The following is a 22561-nucleotide window of genomic DNA, read 5'->3' as shown; positions in this document are numbered from 1 at the left end:
AGCCTGGTCTAGTTTTGGTGTATACTTTGTAATGAGTAGCTATTTTCCTACAGATGAAATTTAGGGAAATTCTGTATATTTCTCCTATTCTTTTGGAGAAGATCTTTCATGAAGAAATATTTGATTATGTCAGTTGGGTAAAAACCCCAAATCTTTGGATTTTTTGAGAGTTCTTTAGTTGTAAATCTTAATGTCAGCAGTACCTTTTAATTCAATTTGACATCTAATAATTTACTGAGGCAGGCAGGTTTACATTTACTTAGATTTCTTAGGCTGTAGTGATTTGAGCATCCTGCACCCACCTGGATTGATCATGGGTTACATGTTCACTGACTTTTTGAGGAAGAAACAAAAATACAAGAGATTAGTGTTGTTTTCCTCTTCCTTTATTCTTAGTGGTTAAATTCAGCCTAAAGTCAGTGCTTCCATTTACACACCAGAAGCAAAGCCAATCTACCACTCACTTACATCAATCATTTGATAAATTTTATTTTTTGGCAGATCTCTTTTCTGTTCATTCTTGGGAGAAAGAGATACTTCACTTTTTTTTTGTTATTTCTATGACTTGAGAAAATCAGTGCTGAATTTATAGAATGGGAACATTCAAACTGATTCAGAACTATTAACTCTTTGGCAGTAACTTTATAAATTTCACACAGACACATCTGTCTCATAGCTCCCTGCTTCACAATCAAAAAATCAGAAATCATCAACCATTACATGTCAACTATAACCAGTATAGGATATTCTAGCTACAAATATATGAAACTGTGACTTGGATATGGGTCAAATGAATGTTTTAGAATCTCCCTTGTTAAATAAGATAAATGATTACATTAGCATTCCTCTTCAGATATTATTTTTAACTTATTTGAAACTATTTGCAGATCGAAATAGAACTATTTTGAATGCTTATCTCAATATGAAATATAGAATTCACAGAATACACAAAATTATCAATGATATAACATTCAACAATCAGGGTGCTATGAGTTTTACATTAAAATTCAATTATGTAGTAAAAAATAGTTGTTATAGCTAGAAAAAAATATTTTCAGAGGCAGCAGATACCCTTGGTGGAAATGAACAGTTCTGCATTGAAAGAAAATCCAGGAAATATGCAAACTAGACACCAGGATCCTCGGTATATATAATTTAATCAGAGATTACACAGAATATGACAGAAAAACAGCAGTTTACTAGAATACTTATAATCTGCAATACGTGAAAACAGTTTAGGAAATGGAGTAAGGTCATACTCTCTCACAGAAGGCTTGTTGGAAATACAGAGATAGAATCAGACAGGTGTGCGTGTTGTCTGGTGCTGCTTTCTTTCTTATCAAATCAGTTTGAACCAGGAGCTTCATATGGATTCAAGCATTGACGTGTTGTTGATTAATAAACTAAATCTTGTCTAGTGAGACTGTTAACTTCTTAGAGCCACAATTAACTATTGATTGACATTTTGGTATTTTAGATGCAAAAGCTCATTCCTCCTAATAACTGGAAATACGACTTCGAACTATTTCATGGGACACACCTATGATTGTCAGAAATATTCTCCTATTCAGTGACAAATGTGCATTTACACGTCAGAGACTAGAATTTTAGAGATTAATCCTAGTGGAATTTTTAGGGAAATCTTGTCCAACCAAATTTATGAAAGCAGGAATATGTGAGATTATTATTTTTTTTAATTGGATGTATTGTCTGGCCTAAGCATAGACGTTCTCCTTTTCAGTCATGTGGTTACAAAACTGTACATTACAAACAGTATAGAAACAAGCTGAAAAGAAAGTGCCACACATCCTGGATAATTATCTATATGCAGTTAAATTTACAGATACAAAAGAAAAAACAGCCTACTCCCTTATAGTGCACAGTTATTTTTTAGATACAATGTATCGCTAGCAAATAGTGTCGTGGTCACCAACTCTAGTTGTCTCCAGCACAGAGAATAAGAGCAAGATCCGTTCGGTACAGCTTCCCTCCATCCGATAAAGCCATTATGCTTTTCTTGTATGTTGGAATATTATTAATATCCAGATCCTGTATAGAACATAGATGGCATTGTAATTCAGTTAAATATGGAAGTTAGTTAACCACTGTCAACTGATAAAAATGTAAGATGAAAACTGCTCGTCACATCAATCCATTAAGAAAAGAGCTGGATTAAATTCTTATACAAATGTGAATAATCACAAGGTTGTTTTTAAGATATATTTATCACAGTTAAACTGATTTAGGCCAGTACCAAATCAGGTTAAGCACTCAAATCTACTTCTGCTCCTCTATAAATTTTTAAAATAGATTTCCAAAAATGGATGTGTGGTTGCTTCTGGATTGATCTGTAAAGTCTGCTTAAGAAGTAAGTGGAATGGTAACTAAATTACCTGTTTATTCTTCTCACACAGATCCTTCAGTAAAGCATCCAGTTCATTTTCATCTATGTATCCATTGCCATCCTGAGGGAGGAGAAATAAAACAGTACACAACTAACTCCATCCACAATAAGGGGGAATGTAGTAAAACGGAAATAATTGAAATCCTTAGAAAATCTCCCTACTGCATACTTGGCAGATATTCTAACCTCTTATGTCAGACACTCAAAATTTTAACTGCTCTAAAGTTCCAAAATAGATGTGAATTGCCTGTCATTCAACACCCTACATTTGTAAAATGCTTTGAACTTTTCAAAGTACTTTCACATTTAATATTTCACTTTGTGTTAATAATATCACCTCCTGTTGAAGTAAGTAAGTAGTCATAAATAGTGTTCACATGAGTGAGGACACTGAGGCCTGGGGAAGCTATGTGACTGCCCTGATGTCACCCCAGGTGGTGGCAGAGCTGTGCTAGAGCCCACAAGGACTAGTTTGGTCAAGGAGTAGAGAAATTATGAGAAATAAAAAATGTTAACTAGTGACATCACAACCTTTCCTCGCACACATTGCTGTTACCATCTACTGCACAGAGGGATTCTGCTGGATGTTTTCATCTAGCTTAATCCTCATTCCACCCTGTAAAGTGGGTATTATTATCTCTTATTCCTCTTAAATGAGGAAATTGAAGTTCAGAGGAGTTTGGTATCTTATTTAAAGCCTCACAGCAGGTAAAACTGTAGCGTGGGATTTGAATCAAGATTTGTTGAATTTGGGACAAACCATAATACATTTCCTATGACAAGAATGAATTGGCTTAGTAATTTATTTATTTATTTATTTTTGGTGAGGAAGATTGGCCCTGAGCTAACATCTGTGCCAATCTTCCTCTATTTTGTATGTGGAACGCCGCCACAGCGTGGCTGATGACCGGGGTAGGTCTGCGCCGGGATCCGAACCCACGAACCCCAGGCCGCCGAAGCAGAGCATGCAAACTTAACCACCATGCCACCTGGCTGGCCTGTGGCTTAGTAATTTTAATAGCTCATGTTTCTTTTAATATGAAGCTTGAGTTGAAGTTTTTTTCCCTTGGTGAGTATTTTCCAAATTCTTCTAAAGAATCAGATTATAGATAAGAATGAACTTTTACCTGATCATACAACTCAAAAGCTTTATTGAACTCTTTCCCACACATTTTGACTCCCTAGATGATAGAGAAGAGAGCAAAGGTTAAAATGCTACTATTACATTTCATTGTGTTTCTCTCAGCAAATTTCCCACATTCTAACTTTTCGAGGAAAATATTATTTATGATAGAGAAAAGAGAGAAATACCTGAAATTTAAGAAGAAAATTCTCCTGCACTGGTAGTAACCTTTTGAGAGAAAAACATTATATTAATAGATAAGATTTTTAGACAAGGGTCAGCTTATTATAATAATATTTGCATAGTTCCTAAACTCACCTGGCCATCTCAGTTAATTCCAGCTTCCCATCATTATTTGAATCAAATAGTTTCAGCTGAAAGACAGAATGTCATTATTGTTGCCAATGAAGAATGATTTATTGCATGAAGGAGAAGAAAATTCAAAATAAAGCAGTTTATCAATTATATAGACAGCAAAATTCTAGAAACTAGCATTTCTTAAAATTTCAGTGCAAATTTTCAATTCTATAACTTGTGTTAATTGCCAAAGTTTATCAGAACAATATAGAATAGTCAAATAGAGGCATATTGATCTTAGCTAGGCTTCTAGAATACTGTCATTTATTTTTCTTGCAAATATGTGTATATATATGTGTACCAAGGTGTGGAAGAGATGGTGTCTGGCAGTATATAGCACATCCTGAAACTCTCCAAACAATGGTATGAAAATAAATATTTAATTTGTTTCCCACTTTTAGCGCATAAAAGAGTACAAACAGAAGCAATAGGCAGATAATATTAATAAATACTTGGAGAATAGGATTTTTGAGTAATTTTGAATTGTTTTACTTTCCGTTGGATACTAGATAGTAAAGCTTCCTACCTCCCCATTGCACTACATACACATCATACACCAAGACACGCCCAGATGTAAACACACTCATACTCGTAACCAGGAAGCATTCACGTTGTTAGAAAGTAGCAACTATTGCTGTACAATATTATATAGAAGGACTATATATGAAATATATCAAATATGTATACTAAATATGTGAAAAGTAGCATTATTTTGCTTTTTAAAGAAAGGAATGTGATCAGGGTGGTACGGATATAGGTTTAGCGAGGTCTCTTTAGTGAGAAGAAGGGCATTCTGTGGTTTGAGATGTTCTAGGAATCCTTTGTAGGAGGCAGATTTTTTCAGGATCTGATACTGACACAGCATTTTGTAATTCATTAACCGTAAGTACTAATATTGGCACACTGTCTACCAAGATACTGGACACCAGATCACACAGTTTAGTGCCCACAGGGAAATACTTCCCCACATATATATTTAAATGTTAATTAGTTCTTGATTAATTTGCTTCCCGGATTTGAACTGGTTTATGGCATTTAGTCAGATAGGTCAGGCCATCCAACAGGGGGAAAACTCCCATCTGAGTGGTTTTAAAAAGGCTGCTTCAAACTTCTACCTGGAAAGGAGTTTTTACTTTAAATAGACATCCCTTAAGATTGGCACAAAACAGAAAATTGCTAAATGTAGGTTATTGTCTACTTCTCAAAAGTTATTCAGAGCTTAGATCTGCCCACTGTGACACATTTGTATGCTAATCCTCTGATAAGTGAAAATGTAATGAGGAATTAAAGAGGACACTTTCTTACAATGAAAACTTTTTTTGATTGTTTTGAAACTAAAGATTAGTCCTACTTTATAATAAATATCACTGTATAGTGAAAAAGGCGGTGGTTAAGTTCTAGTGTTTTTTTTTTTACCCACATAAAAGTAGGCTGACAGGCTGAAAGTAAACCTCAGTTACATTAAATATAAGCAAATTCTTTATAAGATTATTTCTTAGGGTAACTAAAAAGTCTAACTCCTTTATCAATCTAACATAATTTTTATAATATGCACCTATGTTTTATGGGTTATTTGTTTAAATCCATGAGGTAAGAATTCACTGTACCTTTACAGTACTTAAAGCATGTAAAAATATATGTGCTGATCTGGATAATTTAAAACTTCATCTGAATTTCAAAAATTAAAATAATGTCACCAAAATATTGTCCTATGGCTTAATCAATTTGGCAAAGACTTTTTTCTCAAAGTCCTAATGCTGTAATGAGTCAAAATTAGCAAATTTTACCCACTTGAAATTAATTAAATTTATGGGCATTGGATTATTTTATCTAGAACTTCCTAAATTTATTCATTCATTCATTCCTGAAACATTAAGTGCCTATGCATAAAGCAATTTCCTTGGTTCTGTTATCAATATGCTACAATAGATCTTGGTTATCCTATTTACCATAGCATCAGGCTCAGGCTATATTTATATTTCTTCACCCAAAGCACCAAGACAATATTGCACAATAAGAATCTAAAGAAGGAAGGAGGAGGGGCTGGCTCGGTGGTGCAAGCTGTTAAGTGCTTGTGCTCTGCTGCAGTGGCCTGGGGTTCACCAGTTCGGATCCCGGGTGCACACCGACGCACCGCTTGTCAAGCCATGCTGTGGCGGTGTCCCATATAAAGTAGAGGAAGATGGGTATGGATGTTAGCCCAGAGCCAGTCTTCCTCAACAAAAAAAAGAGAGGAGGATTGGCAGATGTTAGCTTAGGGCTGATCTTCCTCACAAAAAAAAAGGAGGAAATAGCCATTTTTAGTTGCTCAATGAAGAAGGTAGATAAAAGTTCTCTTTAAATTCTAACAAAGTCTATGATTTCCTAAGTCATGATAAAAATTGATTCAAAACCTCTACAATAAATGAGTTTTAGTGATATAAATTATTTATCTATAATGTAACTTACATATGTATAAATTATATAATTTAATAATATAATTATACTGGCTTTATAAGAAAAAAATCTTTTGACAGATAAAAATTACCTAGCTCCACAAGAAAGGAAATGCTCATAAAGCCAATGCCTACTGCACTCAGCTTACGAGGTGTAAGCATTCTTAAGTATTTCACTTTTCAAGTGAAATGATACCTATGTGCATGTGATGTCCATATCATGGTTTATTTATTTCATCCTGTGTAGCCTTGGAAATTAGCAAGAACACAGTAATATTTTATAGTCTTTTGGGCACAATCTTGTCAAGATCAGTCTTACCATTAGGTCTGTATACTCGGCTAGTTTTGTATCATCAACAGTCTTGTTTGCTTTTTCCAGCAGATCCTTTAGAAAGTTCTGTTAATCAAAGAACACTCAGATAAATTTTGTCAATAACATATAGTCTGCTTCCATTTCAGCATGCCTTGAAACGTAACATCCTGGGAATGCAAAAAAAGTCCCATTTTGAGGGTAGAACTGGGTGAGGAGAGGAGCTCAGAGGGAGACTAAACCATGTGGTCCTCCTCACATTGCAGCAATGATACTGCCTTTGACAGGTACAATATCTGCCTTTTACTGAGACCTGATCTGTTGTAGTCTGGGCAACATTATGCTTTTATGATTTCAATTAAAGGAGTATCTGGATTGCGCACTGCGTAGAAATCAGAGTAAAAACTTGTAAAACCAGCCAGCCCAGTGGATGCATTTCTGCGTAATGATATCTTTACAAATACTCATGTGACTCTTCTGCAAGAAACACAAGGGCCGCTCTCTATATCTTCATAATATGTGATGAAAAACGATCAGTAAACTGGGTGGAGGTCTACCTCTAATTTCAAGGGCATTTTCTGCCCTCACAAGCTCTATTTCCACATCAGTTTATAGCCAGTATGAAGCATGTCTCACCAGAGGGCCAGTTGGTTTAGCTTACAGGCTTGACGCAGTCCAAAGCACCTTGGTTTGAATGCTTCAGCTCTCTGGTCAGACTTAAACAGTTGGCCACAGATGATGCTATCTAATCTCTGAAGGACATGCGAGTCATATTAAATAGAGATTAATGTGGGAAGGATGAAAAAAAGATGATTATTAATTTGACAGTTGGAGTTTAGGAGTGAGTTTAACTTTTGTTTAACAGAGAAGTGAATCAAATAAAAGCTTTACAAAAGCTTGCCATATAAATGACAGTGTAAGTACTTAAGCATATAATATCTTTCATTTGATCTAGTGCTGTTCATTTGCAATTCCTTTATTTTCTCAGAAGATGAATTAATGCAATTATGGAAAACTGAACAAATACTGTGCTCAGACATTATTGAAAGATTGGGTTTCTTTGGTTCTGCAGCAGTGTATCTCCCTCCCAAAGTACCAGTTCTGCTGGGCTGATTCTTTTCATGGAAGGAGACCTTTCTTCTTAGTTTGATAAATTTATTTTCCCTTCAAACATTCCACTTCAAATCCAAAATGAAGCATGGAAAATTCAAAGTTATCTGTTGGGGGTGAATTTTATTTTTGAGCCTTATGAGGCTTTTGTCAGAGATTAATTGGGTTAAAAATCCTCATCGGAAACTAAAATGGTGGTCACAAAAATAGCCTGGGAGAAACCTTGGGGCGCTGAGATTCAAAGTCGTGTCTGAGAGCAAGCGATGTTTTACTCTATTATGGACCTTAAAATTAGCTTTCTTGAAAGATCCATTAAAAAAGAATGCCAACTAATCTTCAAAATTTGCCAGTGAGGAGGACTTCTATTTAGAATCTCTTTCTGAGAATAAAATTTAGAACAAAGAGTGTCAGTATTGGAAATGAGCTAAGGTTTTCATTATGAACTTGAAATGATTTTCTAAAAGAATTTTTTTGGTCCAATAGAATAAAAACACAATAGCTCAACTGTCACCTTGTGTGCTCCAGGTTGCTGAGCTGCAAGTGTGTGAAAGATAATGTTTTCAGAGACTTTACATTAAAAATGTTCTCATTTCCAAGAGACTGAAGTTGAATAGATTTTAGCAATTTTGCAGTGGTACAAATGCCCCAGTTCCATCTCTAAAACTGTTTGAGACTCACACCATGTTAAACCATGACAAGGAAACATGTTTGATCTTCATATCTCCTTATATAGCAGCAAAAGAGCTAGCTCTTGATGACTGAAGCTTAAAAGTGTGTGGTGTTGTGGGGGGAGAAAAACATTATTAGCATTATCCGATAATCTAAGTCCAAATGTAGGTTCTTTTCCTAGGCAGCTGTATAATCTTGAAAAATTATCTAATCTCTCTGAACTTCAATTTCTCTGTTTGTGTAATGGGAATGATAATACCTGCCTTGCAAGTTTTCTATGAGGATTAAATGTTAAAATACATTTCAAGCACCTAGTACTGTGCCTGCCACATAGTAGCTGCTCAATAAATATTAATTTGCTTCCCTTGTAGTAACTCTATATCCTGAAGATAGAGAAAAAAAGATCTTCCAGACTGAGAAGTCTTGGACTTGGCTTAAGGAAATGAGAGAAAGATGCTTCCGCATTTCTGAAAGCCTAGGAAATTGAGTTCACGAATAATATATAATTTTTAATATATATATATAATATATAATTATATAATATATAATTTATTGTGCCTTGTATTTCACAAAATCTTCCATGTGCAACATCTCACTTGAGCTTCACAATAAATCTGAGAGGAAGGTATTATTACCTTCATTTAAGAGATAAAAAAATCAGACAAGGATATAGAGATTTGTACAGAGATAAGACTTGATTTCAGATCTTTGCCTTTTTCTTTAGTATATCCTCCACCTCCCCTGCCACCTCCTCTGTACATCTGTAAATTAAATTTCAAAGTTGTAGGTTTTGATTTGATTATATTTGATTATATTAGGACTTTGTTGGGTTTTTTTGCTGTTGTTGAGAGGCAGGAGGCTGTATGGAATATCAGGGGCCTTGGAGGAAGACGAGGCTGGGTTTAAACATCACAGCCCTCTGTGTTATTTCTGTGTGACTTTCAGTATATCACTTAACTTCTCTTAAACTTTTTCCACAGTGGGGTAATACTAATTTCATAGAACTCACACCAAGATTAAAGAAGATAATGTGTGTAAAGTACCTGGCATATAGTAGGTGTCCAATAATTGTTTCTTTGTCTTTCTCTTGAAAGAGAAATCTATTTATATAGTTGTTCAATTTATAAAATAAAATGTCAAATTTCAATGAAAAGGAGTGGCTTATTCTGCTTAGTATATCATTATAATATGTCTATTATCTATCGATCTATCTATCTATCTATCTATCTATCTATCTATCTACTTTATATAACAATTTGTGTACACCACAGAAAATGCTAATTTCTTGCGTTGCTGAACAGAATTTCAAGAAGTACTTGAAGTCTCTTTTTTGATCTGGTACTTCATTAACGATGTGGACGAGTGGGTGAAAATGTGCCATTGCTCAACATTAGTTTCTTTTGTGGGAGGTTTTCTAGAAAGCTGCAAAGTTGATAATTGTATTTGAAAGGAAGAAACTTAGGACAAGTTTTTATTTGTTTACCTTAAGCTCCTCAGTTTCGATGAAGCCACTGTGATCAGTATCATATTTTCTCCATGTCTGTAAGTAATTTCGGATAAGGAAAACCAAACACATTAAAAACAAGCCAATAATTTTCCTACTTGAAGCAGCTTTCCGAGGACGCCACTCAGCGACAGAGCTTTCTCATACCTTCATGAATTCCTCACAGGACTTCAGCTGCTGGCATCGGAAGAGCAGCAGGAAGTTCTCCTCTGTGGGTAATACATGAGCCAACTGGAAAAGATTTAAAAAGTTGTAAGGAGCTCGAACGCAAGTCTCTGGCTTTACCTCCTGCTTGTTTTTCTTGAACGTATTCATTAGGAGCTGGTTTATTGCCTAGAAAACGAGGAGAGGAAAAACATTAGAATTGACTTTCCCCTCCTGATACTTTGTCTCCACAAAGTGCCATCATGTCTTCCGATGCTTGGGTGCCCTGGAGCAGCTGGTCCTCTGGTCAGGGGGCGGTTGCCTCATGCAGGCAGAGGGGCTCAGATAGGACTGGCTTGACCACTCCTCATCTGCTGGACAGAGGAGCAAATTCATCCCGGTGGCTTGACCCTACATCTGTTCTGTGCCACAGAGGAGTCTTGCTTCTTTCAGGGTGCATAGAATGGCACACGTTTCATGTAGAAGGAAAGAAACTATGAGAAATATGAATATAGGAGAAAGAAAGGAGGGAAAAAATGCATTCCCAAGCCTGAAGAGAAAGCCTACTAAGAGATGCAAGGGAAGATAAACTGAAGGCAATTGTAAGTCAGTGGAAAGAGAGGTGGAAAGGCAATTCATGATGAACAGTGGAAACTGAACAGTAAGAGGGAAAATCAGTTCTCAAGTTGATGGTTTCTGCTAAAGGGACATCCACTGCTTGAATCCAGGGCTTGGGTTTATTTTATGATCTCCTTTGCGTGACCCTGTGACATTTCTCCTTAGATCTCATTTCATAGCTTCAATGCTTCTTTTTTTTTTGGATGAAGAAAGAGCTCCAGATCCCATTTTAAGATGAATATAATCTATCTTTTGTGTGCAGGGAGGGAGGGAGCTGGATTGATGGCCCCACTGCAGGCATGGGTTTTATTTCTGGCTCAGCTACTAATTAGCTGTGGTCCTCAGCAACTCCCTCAGCCATTTCTGGAACTTAGTAAAATAAGGAGTTGAAATAGAAACCAAGGTCTCTTAAATGTATTGGGTTCAAAATGACTTTGAGAATCTATTAGAATCACTACATCTTAACTATATTTCATCTAATTTCGGTAAGTTTATGAATCCCCTGAAGTGTAGACATAGACCTTCATCCCTGGATGTTAGACCAAGAACTTGTGGTCTAGAGCAACCCTAAGGTCAGTATAAGTTCCGAGAGTTCAACTAAATTATAGGAAAGTCTCTCCTTTTTTTCAATTTCATCCTTTTAATTTTTGAAACAAAGATGGTTAAAATTTCCCTAATTTTACACTTGGTCATTGCTCACCAGCTCATTCTTTTATTTTTTTCTGTTTTCATTTATTTGGTGGGTTTTGATAAGTATAATTTTTTTTAAGAAAAATGATTTTGTTGAAAACAATAAAAAATAATTATTAAAATTCAAGCAATATAGAAAATTGCAATGAAGATAGTAAAAAAACCCCAATATTATAAATCATGTTAAGTAGGTATTTTTAATGAAGTAAAATTATCAACCAATCCACAAGCATTTATATCAGGCACATAACATGCAAAGCACCACACTGGGCACTTAGGGGATGCAGACAAAGAATAGTCTCTGCCCTCCTGAAATGGGTGGTCTATGGGGAGGTCCACCAAAAACTTACAAAGTGGTATCTGACAAGGTACACACCAATAAATACAGGAAGAGTTGGCATTGGCTATTTTCTGTTTCCTAAATGAATGCTTATGTTAACGCACAACCCTACTGGTGACCTTCGTTTCAAAATAAATAATAAAATGTTTTCTGACTGAGTCATACTAAATATTCTAATAAGATGTCTGGCACTCTCCCTTAGTTTCGCCCCCATATGTAGTGCCTACAAACTGGATGGTTCTACTTTGAGACATTATCTTAAGTTAAAGGATATATTATACAGGTATAAACAAGCTGAGACATTGGTGATTTCTTAGTTCTTGGGCTGCTTGCCTGCTCTTTTATGAACTCCCAAAACATTGTTACAGGTTGGAGAAGAGAGTGAAGAATATAAAGGGAATGAGTGGAAGATGGGGTAGCTGTGGCCACAATGAAAATCCCTCAGAGCTTTATTTCTGAGAACTGGTTGCCTGTCACTGAGAGTGGGGAAGCTAACATTTCTTCCTGTTTGCCTGTCTCCCCCACTAGTCTACATATATCTTGAGGAGAGGGTCAGTGTCTTATTCACTTTGCCCAGCACCTGCAAAAATTTCAGTAAAGATTTTCCTGAACCAATGAATGAAGGCAATTGACTATTTGTCTAGGGTCAGCAGAGGCTGCAAATACATGGAAATGAAGTTCCTTTGGGGATAATTCAAATACCTTACCGCTGTGCTGCAGATAGGGATTCGGGTGGACGTTGTGACATTCCACCCAGAGTGTTGGGAGTGTTGCTGTGGCAAGAGCTGTCAGGCCCCTTGGGAGACTCCCTGGGCTGAAGAGAGCTGCATTCCCAAGGAGGCTGCATCCTCTGACTGATCCACACAGAGAGGTAAAGGCCCAGCCCTCTCACTCAAAACTTGGGACACCTCTGGAGGGTCGTCCCAGCTTCAGAGCTCACTGTGGGGTCCGCTGAAGCCTCTGTTGAGACTGTATCCCAGCCCATCATCTCCCTCTGCCCAGTCTTGTTCTTTTCCTTTCCCTTTGACAGGTATTTATCCCCAAGGCACTTCCTAATAAACCTCTCATTTATTGCTACTCTTCAACTCAGATCTGTTTCCCAGGGAGCTCAAACTGTGACAGGGGTCTTCACATCTCTTTTCTATTTCTAGGCATAATGTGGAACGCTTGCCTTATGTTTTGGAGTAGGTTGAAATCCCATGCTATGGCTCACACGGCTGCTATTCAGAACCGACCACATACTGGAGAGGAGTCAGAGTCACCGCAAGTAAGAACCTTACAGGGAGGCAGATCATTTCCACTTTTTTCCCCGACAATTTCAAAGCAGGAGATAGACAGAGTGATAAAGCTAAGCACTATGTGCAATGAGAGCACACATGAAGGACAGCTTTACTAGAAACATAAATGACTGAGCGAGGTGCTTCAAAGCGGACATAAGGCATAATTCCTCACTTCTTAAGACAATCATGGTGCATGTTAACCTCTTTCAACACATATTAGCAGAGTATTCACTTTTTTCATTTGGGAACCAGGAAAATACTTTTCCTAGCCAATGAGAAGTGAGTACAGGAAATTTGGAAGGCAAATATTCTTCTCATATACATTTAAGGCTAGTCGAATTTAATAATTTGAATTTGACAAATTGTATAAGAAGTGGGTAAAAGGCTTGGCATTCAGAAGAATGGTGTAGATTTTCCAGAGTTATTTTTATTTCTAATAATAATAACAAATACATTTATTTACAGTGTATCAGGGTTGATCTATTTGTTTGACGTGTATTATTATGTTTGATGTTGATACTTATATGTCACCACTGTTCACAGCCAAGGAAACAGGGGCTCAGAGAAGATAAGTGGGCTGCTATCACATAGCTTATAGTTTGAGGTAGATTTGACGTCAGACAGTCTGACTTTCTTGATTTTGAGGCCGTGGTCCCTTACCTTCATCACCCTCCATTAAAATCTTTAATCAAAAAAGTTTTTCTAATAAATTATTTAAAAAAATTTATTCAGAGCGAAGTTTAAAATCAGATTTCATTGTCCCTTATTTCCCCATGTTCTGAGGTGGAAAAGTACTCTACCATAAAAAATTACATTCACTGTGGCTAAATTCACATGCTCAAATCCCACTGTGGAAGGAAAGAGGGGAAGTCTGGAGAAGTGCCTGCTTCTCTGGGAGAGTTATTGCAGTTTTATTAAAATAGCTTTTAGATCTATTTTTTTAGTGGATGTGTTGACCTGGACAAATAGACACAATAAGACTAGAGAGGATGGTAGGTACCCACACGTGGCCCAAGGGATCGGGTGAAAAGCTTACAGATTTGACATCCAGCTAAGGGAAATATCTATACCTAATGTAAGCATCAGAGAAGAAATTTCTATTATCTACTAAATTGTTCAGTCTTCCTCTTTAATTATTTTAATCAGCTTTCACTGCAATAGAGCTATTAGTCTGAATAAATTTAGGACATTTTTTGACAGTCAAAGTATTTCTTAAATTATCTCAGAATTTCAATGCTCCTGATTTAGGTTCATATTAACAATCTCTTTATTATTGAACTGTATTTGTGTGAATTTTAAAATCTATTTAAAGACATGAAATTAAAAGGTTCAGAAGAAAGCACATCTGTACATTACCCTTCTTTTTACATGTTTCTAGTAGCAAAGGCATGTTGTTGGAAAATTTTGGTCAACTTCATCAGGAGAAAACTTTGTAAATTAACCACTATATTTTTTGATCTTTTGAACAATATGTTTCAGTTAGAGCCAAATCAATTTGGCCTGTTTCTACCAGGAGACCAGACTACTGCATGAATATAATTTGATTTACTCTGATTAGATTTTGATGGGCCTATGAGTACACCTATTAAGTGGGCAAAACATATAGGCAAATCCAACCTGTTTTTTCTATGAACACCAAAGTTGGGGTGTGCCTGATGTGAGCAGGTAGATAATCATAAATTTTGGAAGACATGGGATTTTCCCATTCCTTCATAGCTGGCTGGATTTGTGTATTTGTGTCCATGTTATACGCAGGATGTCTTTGCAAGTGATATTATGTATCAAATTGGAAAACAGAAAGGATGACCTTCAGTTAACACACCTTCCTAGTGACACTAGAGGGCACACTATAAATTCAGGGTTCCCCCTCTTCCTGTCCCTATTTCTACGTATAATCTGTAGCTTTCAATTTCTTGTTTCCAATGATTCTCAGAACCTCTCCTTTCTCTCTTCTTAACCGCTGTAAACAGGATCAAAGTTCACATGCACTACTGCAGCAATCTCTCTTCCCTGGCCTCCCATTCTCCAATTCTCTTCTCTCCCACTAATCACCCCCTCCACCCCCACCTCCTGCGCCTTGGCTGATAACTCAGATTAATGACATGAAATCTGGAATCAGAGTCAGATTGTGGCCTGTATATGGGTTTTGTCACTTCCTGCCAGTGAGATCTTGGACACATCCCTCGACCTTTCTTGGCTTCTGTTTCTTCATCCTTAAAATGAGAAATTTTGGCTAGTTTTTTCCAAGGGTCTTGTCTATCGAAAGGTTTCATGTCCTGGAATACCTAAACCTTCTAATCAATTCTTATGTTTCTCACTTCTCTCCCTCTAAACTCCTTCTGCTTTAGCTGATCTGAAAGTTTTGCCCAAATCATGTTTTAAGTGTTTTGGCCAGATAACTTCTCTATACTTGTTGTATGCCTGTTCAACCAGGCTCAACATACAGCCTTGCCATAAATAGTAAACCAACTGAAGCTTGAAAATATGTATTTTTTAATGCAGAAAATGTACAGATTATTATAAAAAAAGGCAGAGTAGTTTAGAGGAAGATGGCTGGGTTCTAGTTGTTCCACCATTCGTTTCTTATCTTTTCTTTGACTTTAGGCAAATTCTATTGAAGCCTTAGTTTCCCCAACTATAAAAATAGATTCTCATTTTATATTTAGGCTTATTTCATTTTGTTGTTATGATGATCAAATCAAATACCGTATTTGAAAACACTTTATAAATTATGTAATGTCATACCAACGTAAATTGCTTTTCTTATTGTTATTGCTATAAAAGTTCCTCAATTCTTCATTTCGGCCTTCATTAACTTCTTCTCCTCCTCTGTTAACTATCTTTCCTCACACAGAAAATGTTTCTTTCCTATGACAGTTTCTTATCTCAAACTTTTGGGGAAATTTCTTTCATCAAACATCTAGGACAATGAATCTGCTAGTGACCCCTAGCCTCTCATTCAAAGATGACATCAAATTATAATTAATAAATGAATATATGATATCATATAATGTAAAACCTGGATTCAAAACAGATTCATCACTTTACATGCATTTAAAAATGTAAAATCCATGTGAATTGGATCCATGTTTTTGTTTTTTTTGCTGAGGAAGATTCACCCTGATATAGCATCCATTGCCCATCTTCCTCTTTTTTTCTTTTGCTTGAGGAAGATTAGCCCTGAGCTAACAACTGTGCCAGTCTTCCTCTATTTAGCATGTGGGTTGCCGCCACTGCATGGCTTGATGTGTGGTGTAGGTTTGCACTGGGAATCCAAACCCGCGAACCCGGGCCGCTGAAGCAGAGCGTGATGAATTCTAACCACTCGGCCATGGGGCTGGCCCCCTGACCCACGGTTTTTATACTACCGTTCAACCTAGTGTTGCTGAAAAAATTAAGTAAAATAAATAGCTGAGCCCATTGGAGTCCTTCAAGGTGAAATATGTTAAATATAAGATGACAGTCTTTCCTCTACTAGAATTATGAAGTATGCCAAACTCTGAAATAGCCACATCTATAAGTTAACTCATTTCAGATTTCCCAACTAGTTTTGAATAGATTTACTTCATCTCATTTATGTTCATTTAAAAGTTATTTTCTTATCCTTGATGGTTTCATATCTTGATTAGTTGGCCTCTATGTCAATCTGTAAGTCCCATTACTGTCAGTTTGTCTATTTATATAGTAATGAGTTACACACAGGCAAAGGGGAAAGTGTATACTCCAGGGAAATGTTTTAATTACAGAGATAATAATAGTATGTTCTTCCTCAACTCTGCTTGTAGGAGCTATTTAAAAATAAGTGGATTTCACGTTGACATCACAGGTGTTGTATAAGATCAGTTATTTGAAGACCAGGTTAATTCTCTGAATCAAAGATGAATTATGACTAAATCTTGTTGACAGCCAGAATACTTCACAACCCAATACACTAAGGGCATTATATATAAAGAATGTAATTGTGCTTGTGATTTAACACGCTTAATAATATGACCTTATTAATGTTTCCAGAAAAAGCTATGCACTCAATTTCTCTGATAGGTTGTAGAGATAAGGAAAGTAGTTGAGACATCAGACTTTGGCAAAGTAGAAGTAAGAGAAGCAACAGCTCTTTCACAAATATGAGAATGCCAAAGAATTCATGCATAATCAGAATTTTGCTTCCTTGATTCATAGACAAAAAAAGTTGTCCTCAATAGGAAAAGGCATTGTCAAAAGATAAGATATCACTACAAAATGAAGCTCATTTATTAAAACTACATCAGAAAAATGAATAAGTTCCTTACCTCTACAATTCCTATTTTTCCGTCATCTCTCTGCCCATAGTGATCCACAAAAGTTTTCATCTCAGGTGATAACTCCTAAAATTATATAAAAGCAGGTAAGAATTTTGTAAAAACAAACAAACAAACTCACTTGTGCTTGTGATGGTGTTAATAACTTATTGCAAAGACAAACCTGAATTGGAACCATTTAGGATTATGCATACTGATTAACTATATATTCTCGTGAGAAAGACATAACTGATACACAGTATTTACTGGTTTCAAATAAGAGTTACAATTATGATTATCATTTCTGAATCAATCACTGTTATTTATCTTCTATTATTAGTTTTCAGAAAATGCTATCCTTGGAAAATGTAGTCAGAATTATTCAGTTCATAACCTTTAGTGAATTCAAATATAATGATCACTGTTAATGTACTTTACACATTACTTGCTTCAGGAAAGATTCTTTTAAATTGCTGCACTAATTGTCCCTAAATATTTTCCTTATTCTAATGTGCTTTATCCATGGAAAGTAATAATATGTGTTTTCAGTCTGGATAAGCAAAAAATGTGAGTGTTGAAGAGTGACTCACTTTGTAAGCAAAGAATGTTTCCAGCATGGAAATGGTGTTCATTTATTAAATGTTAAAAAGTTAAATGTCGGAAAAATATGTATCAGATATAAAAATGACGACCAATTTATGCTTTCATTAAAGGCGGACAATATTGATGACCTTATTTTAGGCCACTAGTTATGTATGCTTTGCCTCCAAGAGTAACTTAGGGAGCAGCAGTCCAGTATTTTCTTGTTTCTCTTTTTTTCCAAGATGATTTCTCTCCCCCATGTACTTTAGTACAATAAGACATGTTTAAGAGTGACAAAGTGAATGCTTTCACCTCATTTGACTTATTTTTTTCAATCTATTGTATTGTTTATATAATCTTTCACATGTTGACAGATTGGAGAGCTATGAACTGTAGACTAGTTATCTGAATATGGAACTAGTATTCAGGAAGTTGAATTTATACCCTTGGGTCTCCAACATGGCCCATTTAAAATAGCCCTGTTGCATTAACTGAAGTCTGTTTAAAATAGGTCAGTCTTTACTAATGTCCTGTTCTGTGTCCTTGGGAAAGTAAATTAAGGTCTCAGTTTTATCATAACTAACAAGATGGTGGATTATCTACCACACAGTTTGCTCTAGGGATAGATGTATTAGCCTTAATATAATTTAAGGGTTATATGGAGGCTGTATATCATTACCACTAGTGTTACAAAATCCTTTTTGAACCAAAGTAAATATCTTTAGTAGGACTGAGGTAACAAATTGTAATTAAGCAATTTAATTATAATGTAATCTTTAAAATAAAACTTTTCTACTGTGGATTAATTGCAATTTGCATTTATTAAGTTTTATTAGAGCAGCAATTTAAGAAGATGAAGGAGTCCACCCATGGCAACAGGGGGACTGTGAGTTGGTATGTTTGTTGCACATACCTTAAAGTAAACAGAAAACAAAGCCTTTGTTTTTCAATCTTAAAACCATAAATATCACTGGGTTAGCTAGCAGACAACATTCAGTTTCTGAGCTTTTTGGGTGATAATTATGTCAAAATCTATGTTTTAAATGGTGTAAAAACATAATGATAATGATAATAATAACAAAATAAATTAAAGCTTTATAAAAATGAATGCAAATTTAAAGACTGAATACCATCTTTAGTGTAAAAGGATAGATCTGAAAATATATTGGGTGGTTATATTTCATTAATGTTAATGTTCACTGATAGTTAATATTAGTGAAATTTTTGCAATTTCGTATTATTAATATGACAAGCCAAACAATTCATTCATTATTACAGTGAAATCTGTTATCCTACGGCCAGAAATGCAAAGAAATCTGGTTGATAAGGTCAATCTTTATGTTCTAAAAAAAGAGATGAAATACATAAAAGTAGGTTTACTGCAATGGGGCCAGTAGTATAGTGAAATATTTGTCTAGTACATGAACCTCTCAATCCAGATCTTGATTAGATTTTAACTATCCAAAGCCTATATACCTAATCCAGAAAAATCTTCAATTATCAAAGTACTAAGCAACCGTGCTATAATCCTGTACCTATGCTCAAGTTTGGTATTATTGAATTATAGTCTAATAATTAGAGCTTCAAATATTCTAAAATTTGAGTGTAGGCAGTAGGAAAAAATAAACTCTAAAATCTTTAAAACTCTAACACAAAGTCATTGTTTACAGAAAAGCACAAATGTTAAAATGGGAAAAGGAAAAGAAAAATCTGAAAAAATGTATAGAGCTTCTAAATATTCGAATTTCTAAGATGAAAATCAATCTCAACATTAAAATTACTTCTAGAAAAATTAAAATATCATAATTTAGCTGCTGGAAGCATCTTCCAAGGTTTTAATTCTAAATTTTATGGCAAGTAGGAGTCTTCCAATTAGCTATGTTAATTATATATTTTTAAGTGAGGAAGAGAATTGTTTTTGTTTTATTAGTCAAAGATACATAGAGCTGTAATGATAGTATTGCATGAATTTATTTACATGGCAACATGTAAGGTAGGAGGAGTGTGTGGAGAGAGAGTGTATAAAATATTTTCTATTTTATTTGATTCCATTCTATTATACTTTCAGATTTGTGTAATATTAAATGTGGGTAAAACAATCTCTAGAGCATTATCTGATTTGAAATCAATTTAGTCAATGCTTTTAGCAATGATAGTTATGTAATGCATTATAATACATTTTAGAGTCCTTTGAGATTCTTTTGAATATGTTGTACAGAGCTGTATATCATACAATTTTGAATCTACATAGAACAAAAAGGTGATTCATGAGATATATAGCACTGATATATATTCTTGATATATATGTTACTGACACATATATCAGTGCTAGAGGTGGTGATCTGCTAAAGGATCACACACACCTATATTTTCCTCTAAAGATATATAATCTGTAAAATCTCTTTCAAAAAGGCCAAAGATCCTTATCATCTAACTAACCTAAATCCAATACTGCCTTCTGAAATGCAGTCTTACATAAACTCCAATAGATTAGTAAAATTCTTAGCCTATTTTTCTTTATACAATTATCTCATCTATATATTAAAGCTAAGTGTATTTTACTTTTATGCTGACAACATCTTTTCTTAACAGGTTAATTTATGCCCAAAGGACATCATTCATAATTAGTAAGAAGTGTCATTTGTTTAATTAACTAATGGCTTAAATCACAAATATAGCTTATGTTCAAAACACTATTAATTGCTTCCCATCAGAGTATCACTTTGCTTTTTAAAAATACAGGAAATTCTTAAAATTACTTTACTTTTTACATCTCTAACTTTTGGGTTTTTACTTCTCAACAGAAATAAACCCCTTTCTTGCTAAATTCTTGTTCATTATTATGTTACAAGTTGTCTACCCTTCCCTCAGTGAGGAAGGTCAAGACAAGATATTTTCTCATCTCTCCAACCACATCAACATCACAAATGTAATAACTGGCAGTAGAATACGAGATCCATAGTCTGCAGATCTGTTTGCTGACCACCAAGGGGCAGAAATGTATTTCTACCCCCTTACTTCTCACGCAGTTAAACAGAAGTTAAATATTACCTAACTGAACTCAATCGTGGAGGTAGTGATCTGCTAAGAGATCTCAGGCACCCCAACTTTCTTTTTAAGCACTATTAAAACAAGTTCAAGTATAGAATCTATATTTTAAAAGCTCCGATTTCAGATTGTAAGGTTTTTCCCTTTAGGGAATCTCTCTCTCTTCCTGTCTTTCTCCTTCTGTTTTCCCCTACACAATTTGGAAAGGCGCTCTTTGTCCCCTTTCTCAGTCAATACATGTTTACATTCCCTGGAAACTACTGGATCCCGCTGACTCTTTACAAAAACGCTAGAATATTTTTATTTTAAGGTCAAGGTTTTTTTCCTCTGCAAACTTGAACCTACCAATCCAGCCTTCTTCCGCGCCTGCTGGAGTTCCTGAATCAAGTTCTGCAGCTCCTTTCCTTCCAGGTAACCACTTCCTGCAAAGACAAAGAGGCACCGAGGAGTCAGACATCTCATTCTGAGTTTCTTCCCCGTTCAATTTCCACGATAGCTATCTTTCTGTCAGCCCGAGAGGCTCTCTCTTGCCTCCAAGTTGATTGACCCGCAAAGCATACGGACATGGCAGTGCTCCCCTCCCGGGGTGTCAAACTTTAGACCCACTAAGGGCAAAGGAGTATGGTAGGGATACTGAGAGTAGCCATAGAAACTTTGAGGAGCAGTGTCCCCCAATTCCTGATCTCTCTCACTCCTCCCTTCTACTATTACTATTCTTGGAGAGGAAAAAGTTTAAGGTTTTGAGATAACATAGAAACAATATACAAACTTTCAAGTTGATGGCTCAGCAGCCAGCTGGAGACAGACGATTAGGGAGACGGGGGAAGAAGTAAAGAAAAGAGGGTTAATGGGATCAGGAGCCTCAGGGGAAGGAAAGGGTAGGAGAGGGCATGGACAAGGGTCTTCAAACAGTTAAAAAGAGAGAAGATAATCACCGTCAACGTCGAAATGAAGCCAGATCTCGAAAAACTGTGAGGCTGTGATCAGGGATGATTGCAGGTGGGATTCTGCCATTGTACAGCGAGTGTGTGTCTGCGTGTGAGTACGTGTCTGTGTGTGTGAGTGTGTCTGCGAGTGTGGGGTGAGCGAGAGCCTCGGGGTGTGTGTGCCTGTGTGCGTATGTGTATGTGTAAGAGAGATTCTGGGCTGCCGAGGAAGACCAAGGCGCGGGAGCTGCCGGGCGCTGTCCTCGGTGCTGCTCAGCTCAGGCGTTCCTCCGGAGTTCTCTCTCCGCACCCCGCACCCAGTTCTCAGTATTTATCCTGACTGCCTGAGCCGGGCCACGCCTCCTCCTGCCTCCCATTCCTCGCTCCCGCCTCTTGCTCGCACTAATCTTCTTCCCCTCCCTTCCAGTTTTCTCCTCTCCTCCCAAGAAAGCTAGCTGGAGCAGGAGTTTTGGAGTGTAGGAAGCAGCAGGTGGTGGGAGATCTTTAGCTCAGAGACTGGATGCTGAAAACAGAGACTCATTTACCCCCACATTCTCCTAGTCCATAAAGAATCTTATTCTTGAATATTATAGTAAAATAAGTGGAGAGATTTTGATTTTCAGATGGAAGAGGAAAGCTGATGAAGGGTAGAACTGCATAAATGACGCTTTTGTGGTGTGTGTATGCATAATTTCTCCAAGACATTTTAGTATTTGTTTGAACAAAGTCAGGTGAAAGCTTGGCAAG

General features: G+C 36.2%; 1 protein-coding gene across 2 annotated transcripts; it reads right to left on the bottom strand.

Moving 5' to 3' along the window:
- Window positions 1-1805: 1805 nt before the first annotated feature.
- CALB1 (calbindin 1) lies at window positions 1806-22059 on the bottom strand. Of its 2 annotated transcripts, XM_004431154.3 has the most exons (11): window positions 21824-22059; window positions 21234-21310; window positions 17271-17345; window positions 10060-10143; window positions 9892-9948; window positions 6639-6716; window positions 3846-3901; window positions 3716-3755; window positions 3532-3585; window positions 2394-2465; window positions 1806-2049 (listed from the first exon to the last, which is right to left on the bottom strand). In XM_004431154.3, exons 1-11 carry the CDS (start codon window positions 21900-21902, stop codon window positions 1936-1938), a joined length of 786 nt encoding a protein of 261 aa, XP_004431211.1. In that variant the 5' UTR covers window positions 21903-22059; the 3' UTR covers window positions 1806-1935. The 2 variants fall into 2 exon arrangements, with proteins under 2 accessions (XP_004431211.1, XP_087303819.1); XM_087447693.1 differs by lacking the exon at window positions 17271-17345.
- Between the last annotated feature and the right edge of the window lie 502 nt (window positions 22060-22561).

Source organism: Ceratotherium simum, chromosome 23 (genome assembly GCF_057802395.1).
Source record: "Ceratotherium simum simum isolate JZ-2026a chromosome 23, ASM5780239v1, whole genome shotgun sequence".
Classification (NCBI taxonomy): domain Eukaryota; kingdom Metazoa; phylum Chordata; class Mammalia; order Perissodactyla; family Rhinocerotidae; genus Ceratotherium; species Ceratotherium simum.
The sequence above is the reverse complement of the archived record's forward strand: the minus strand, read 5'-3'. Positions and strand labels throughout refer to the sequence as shown.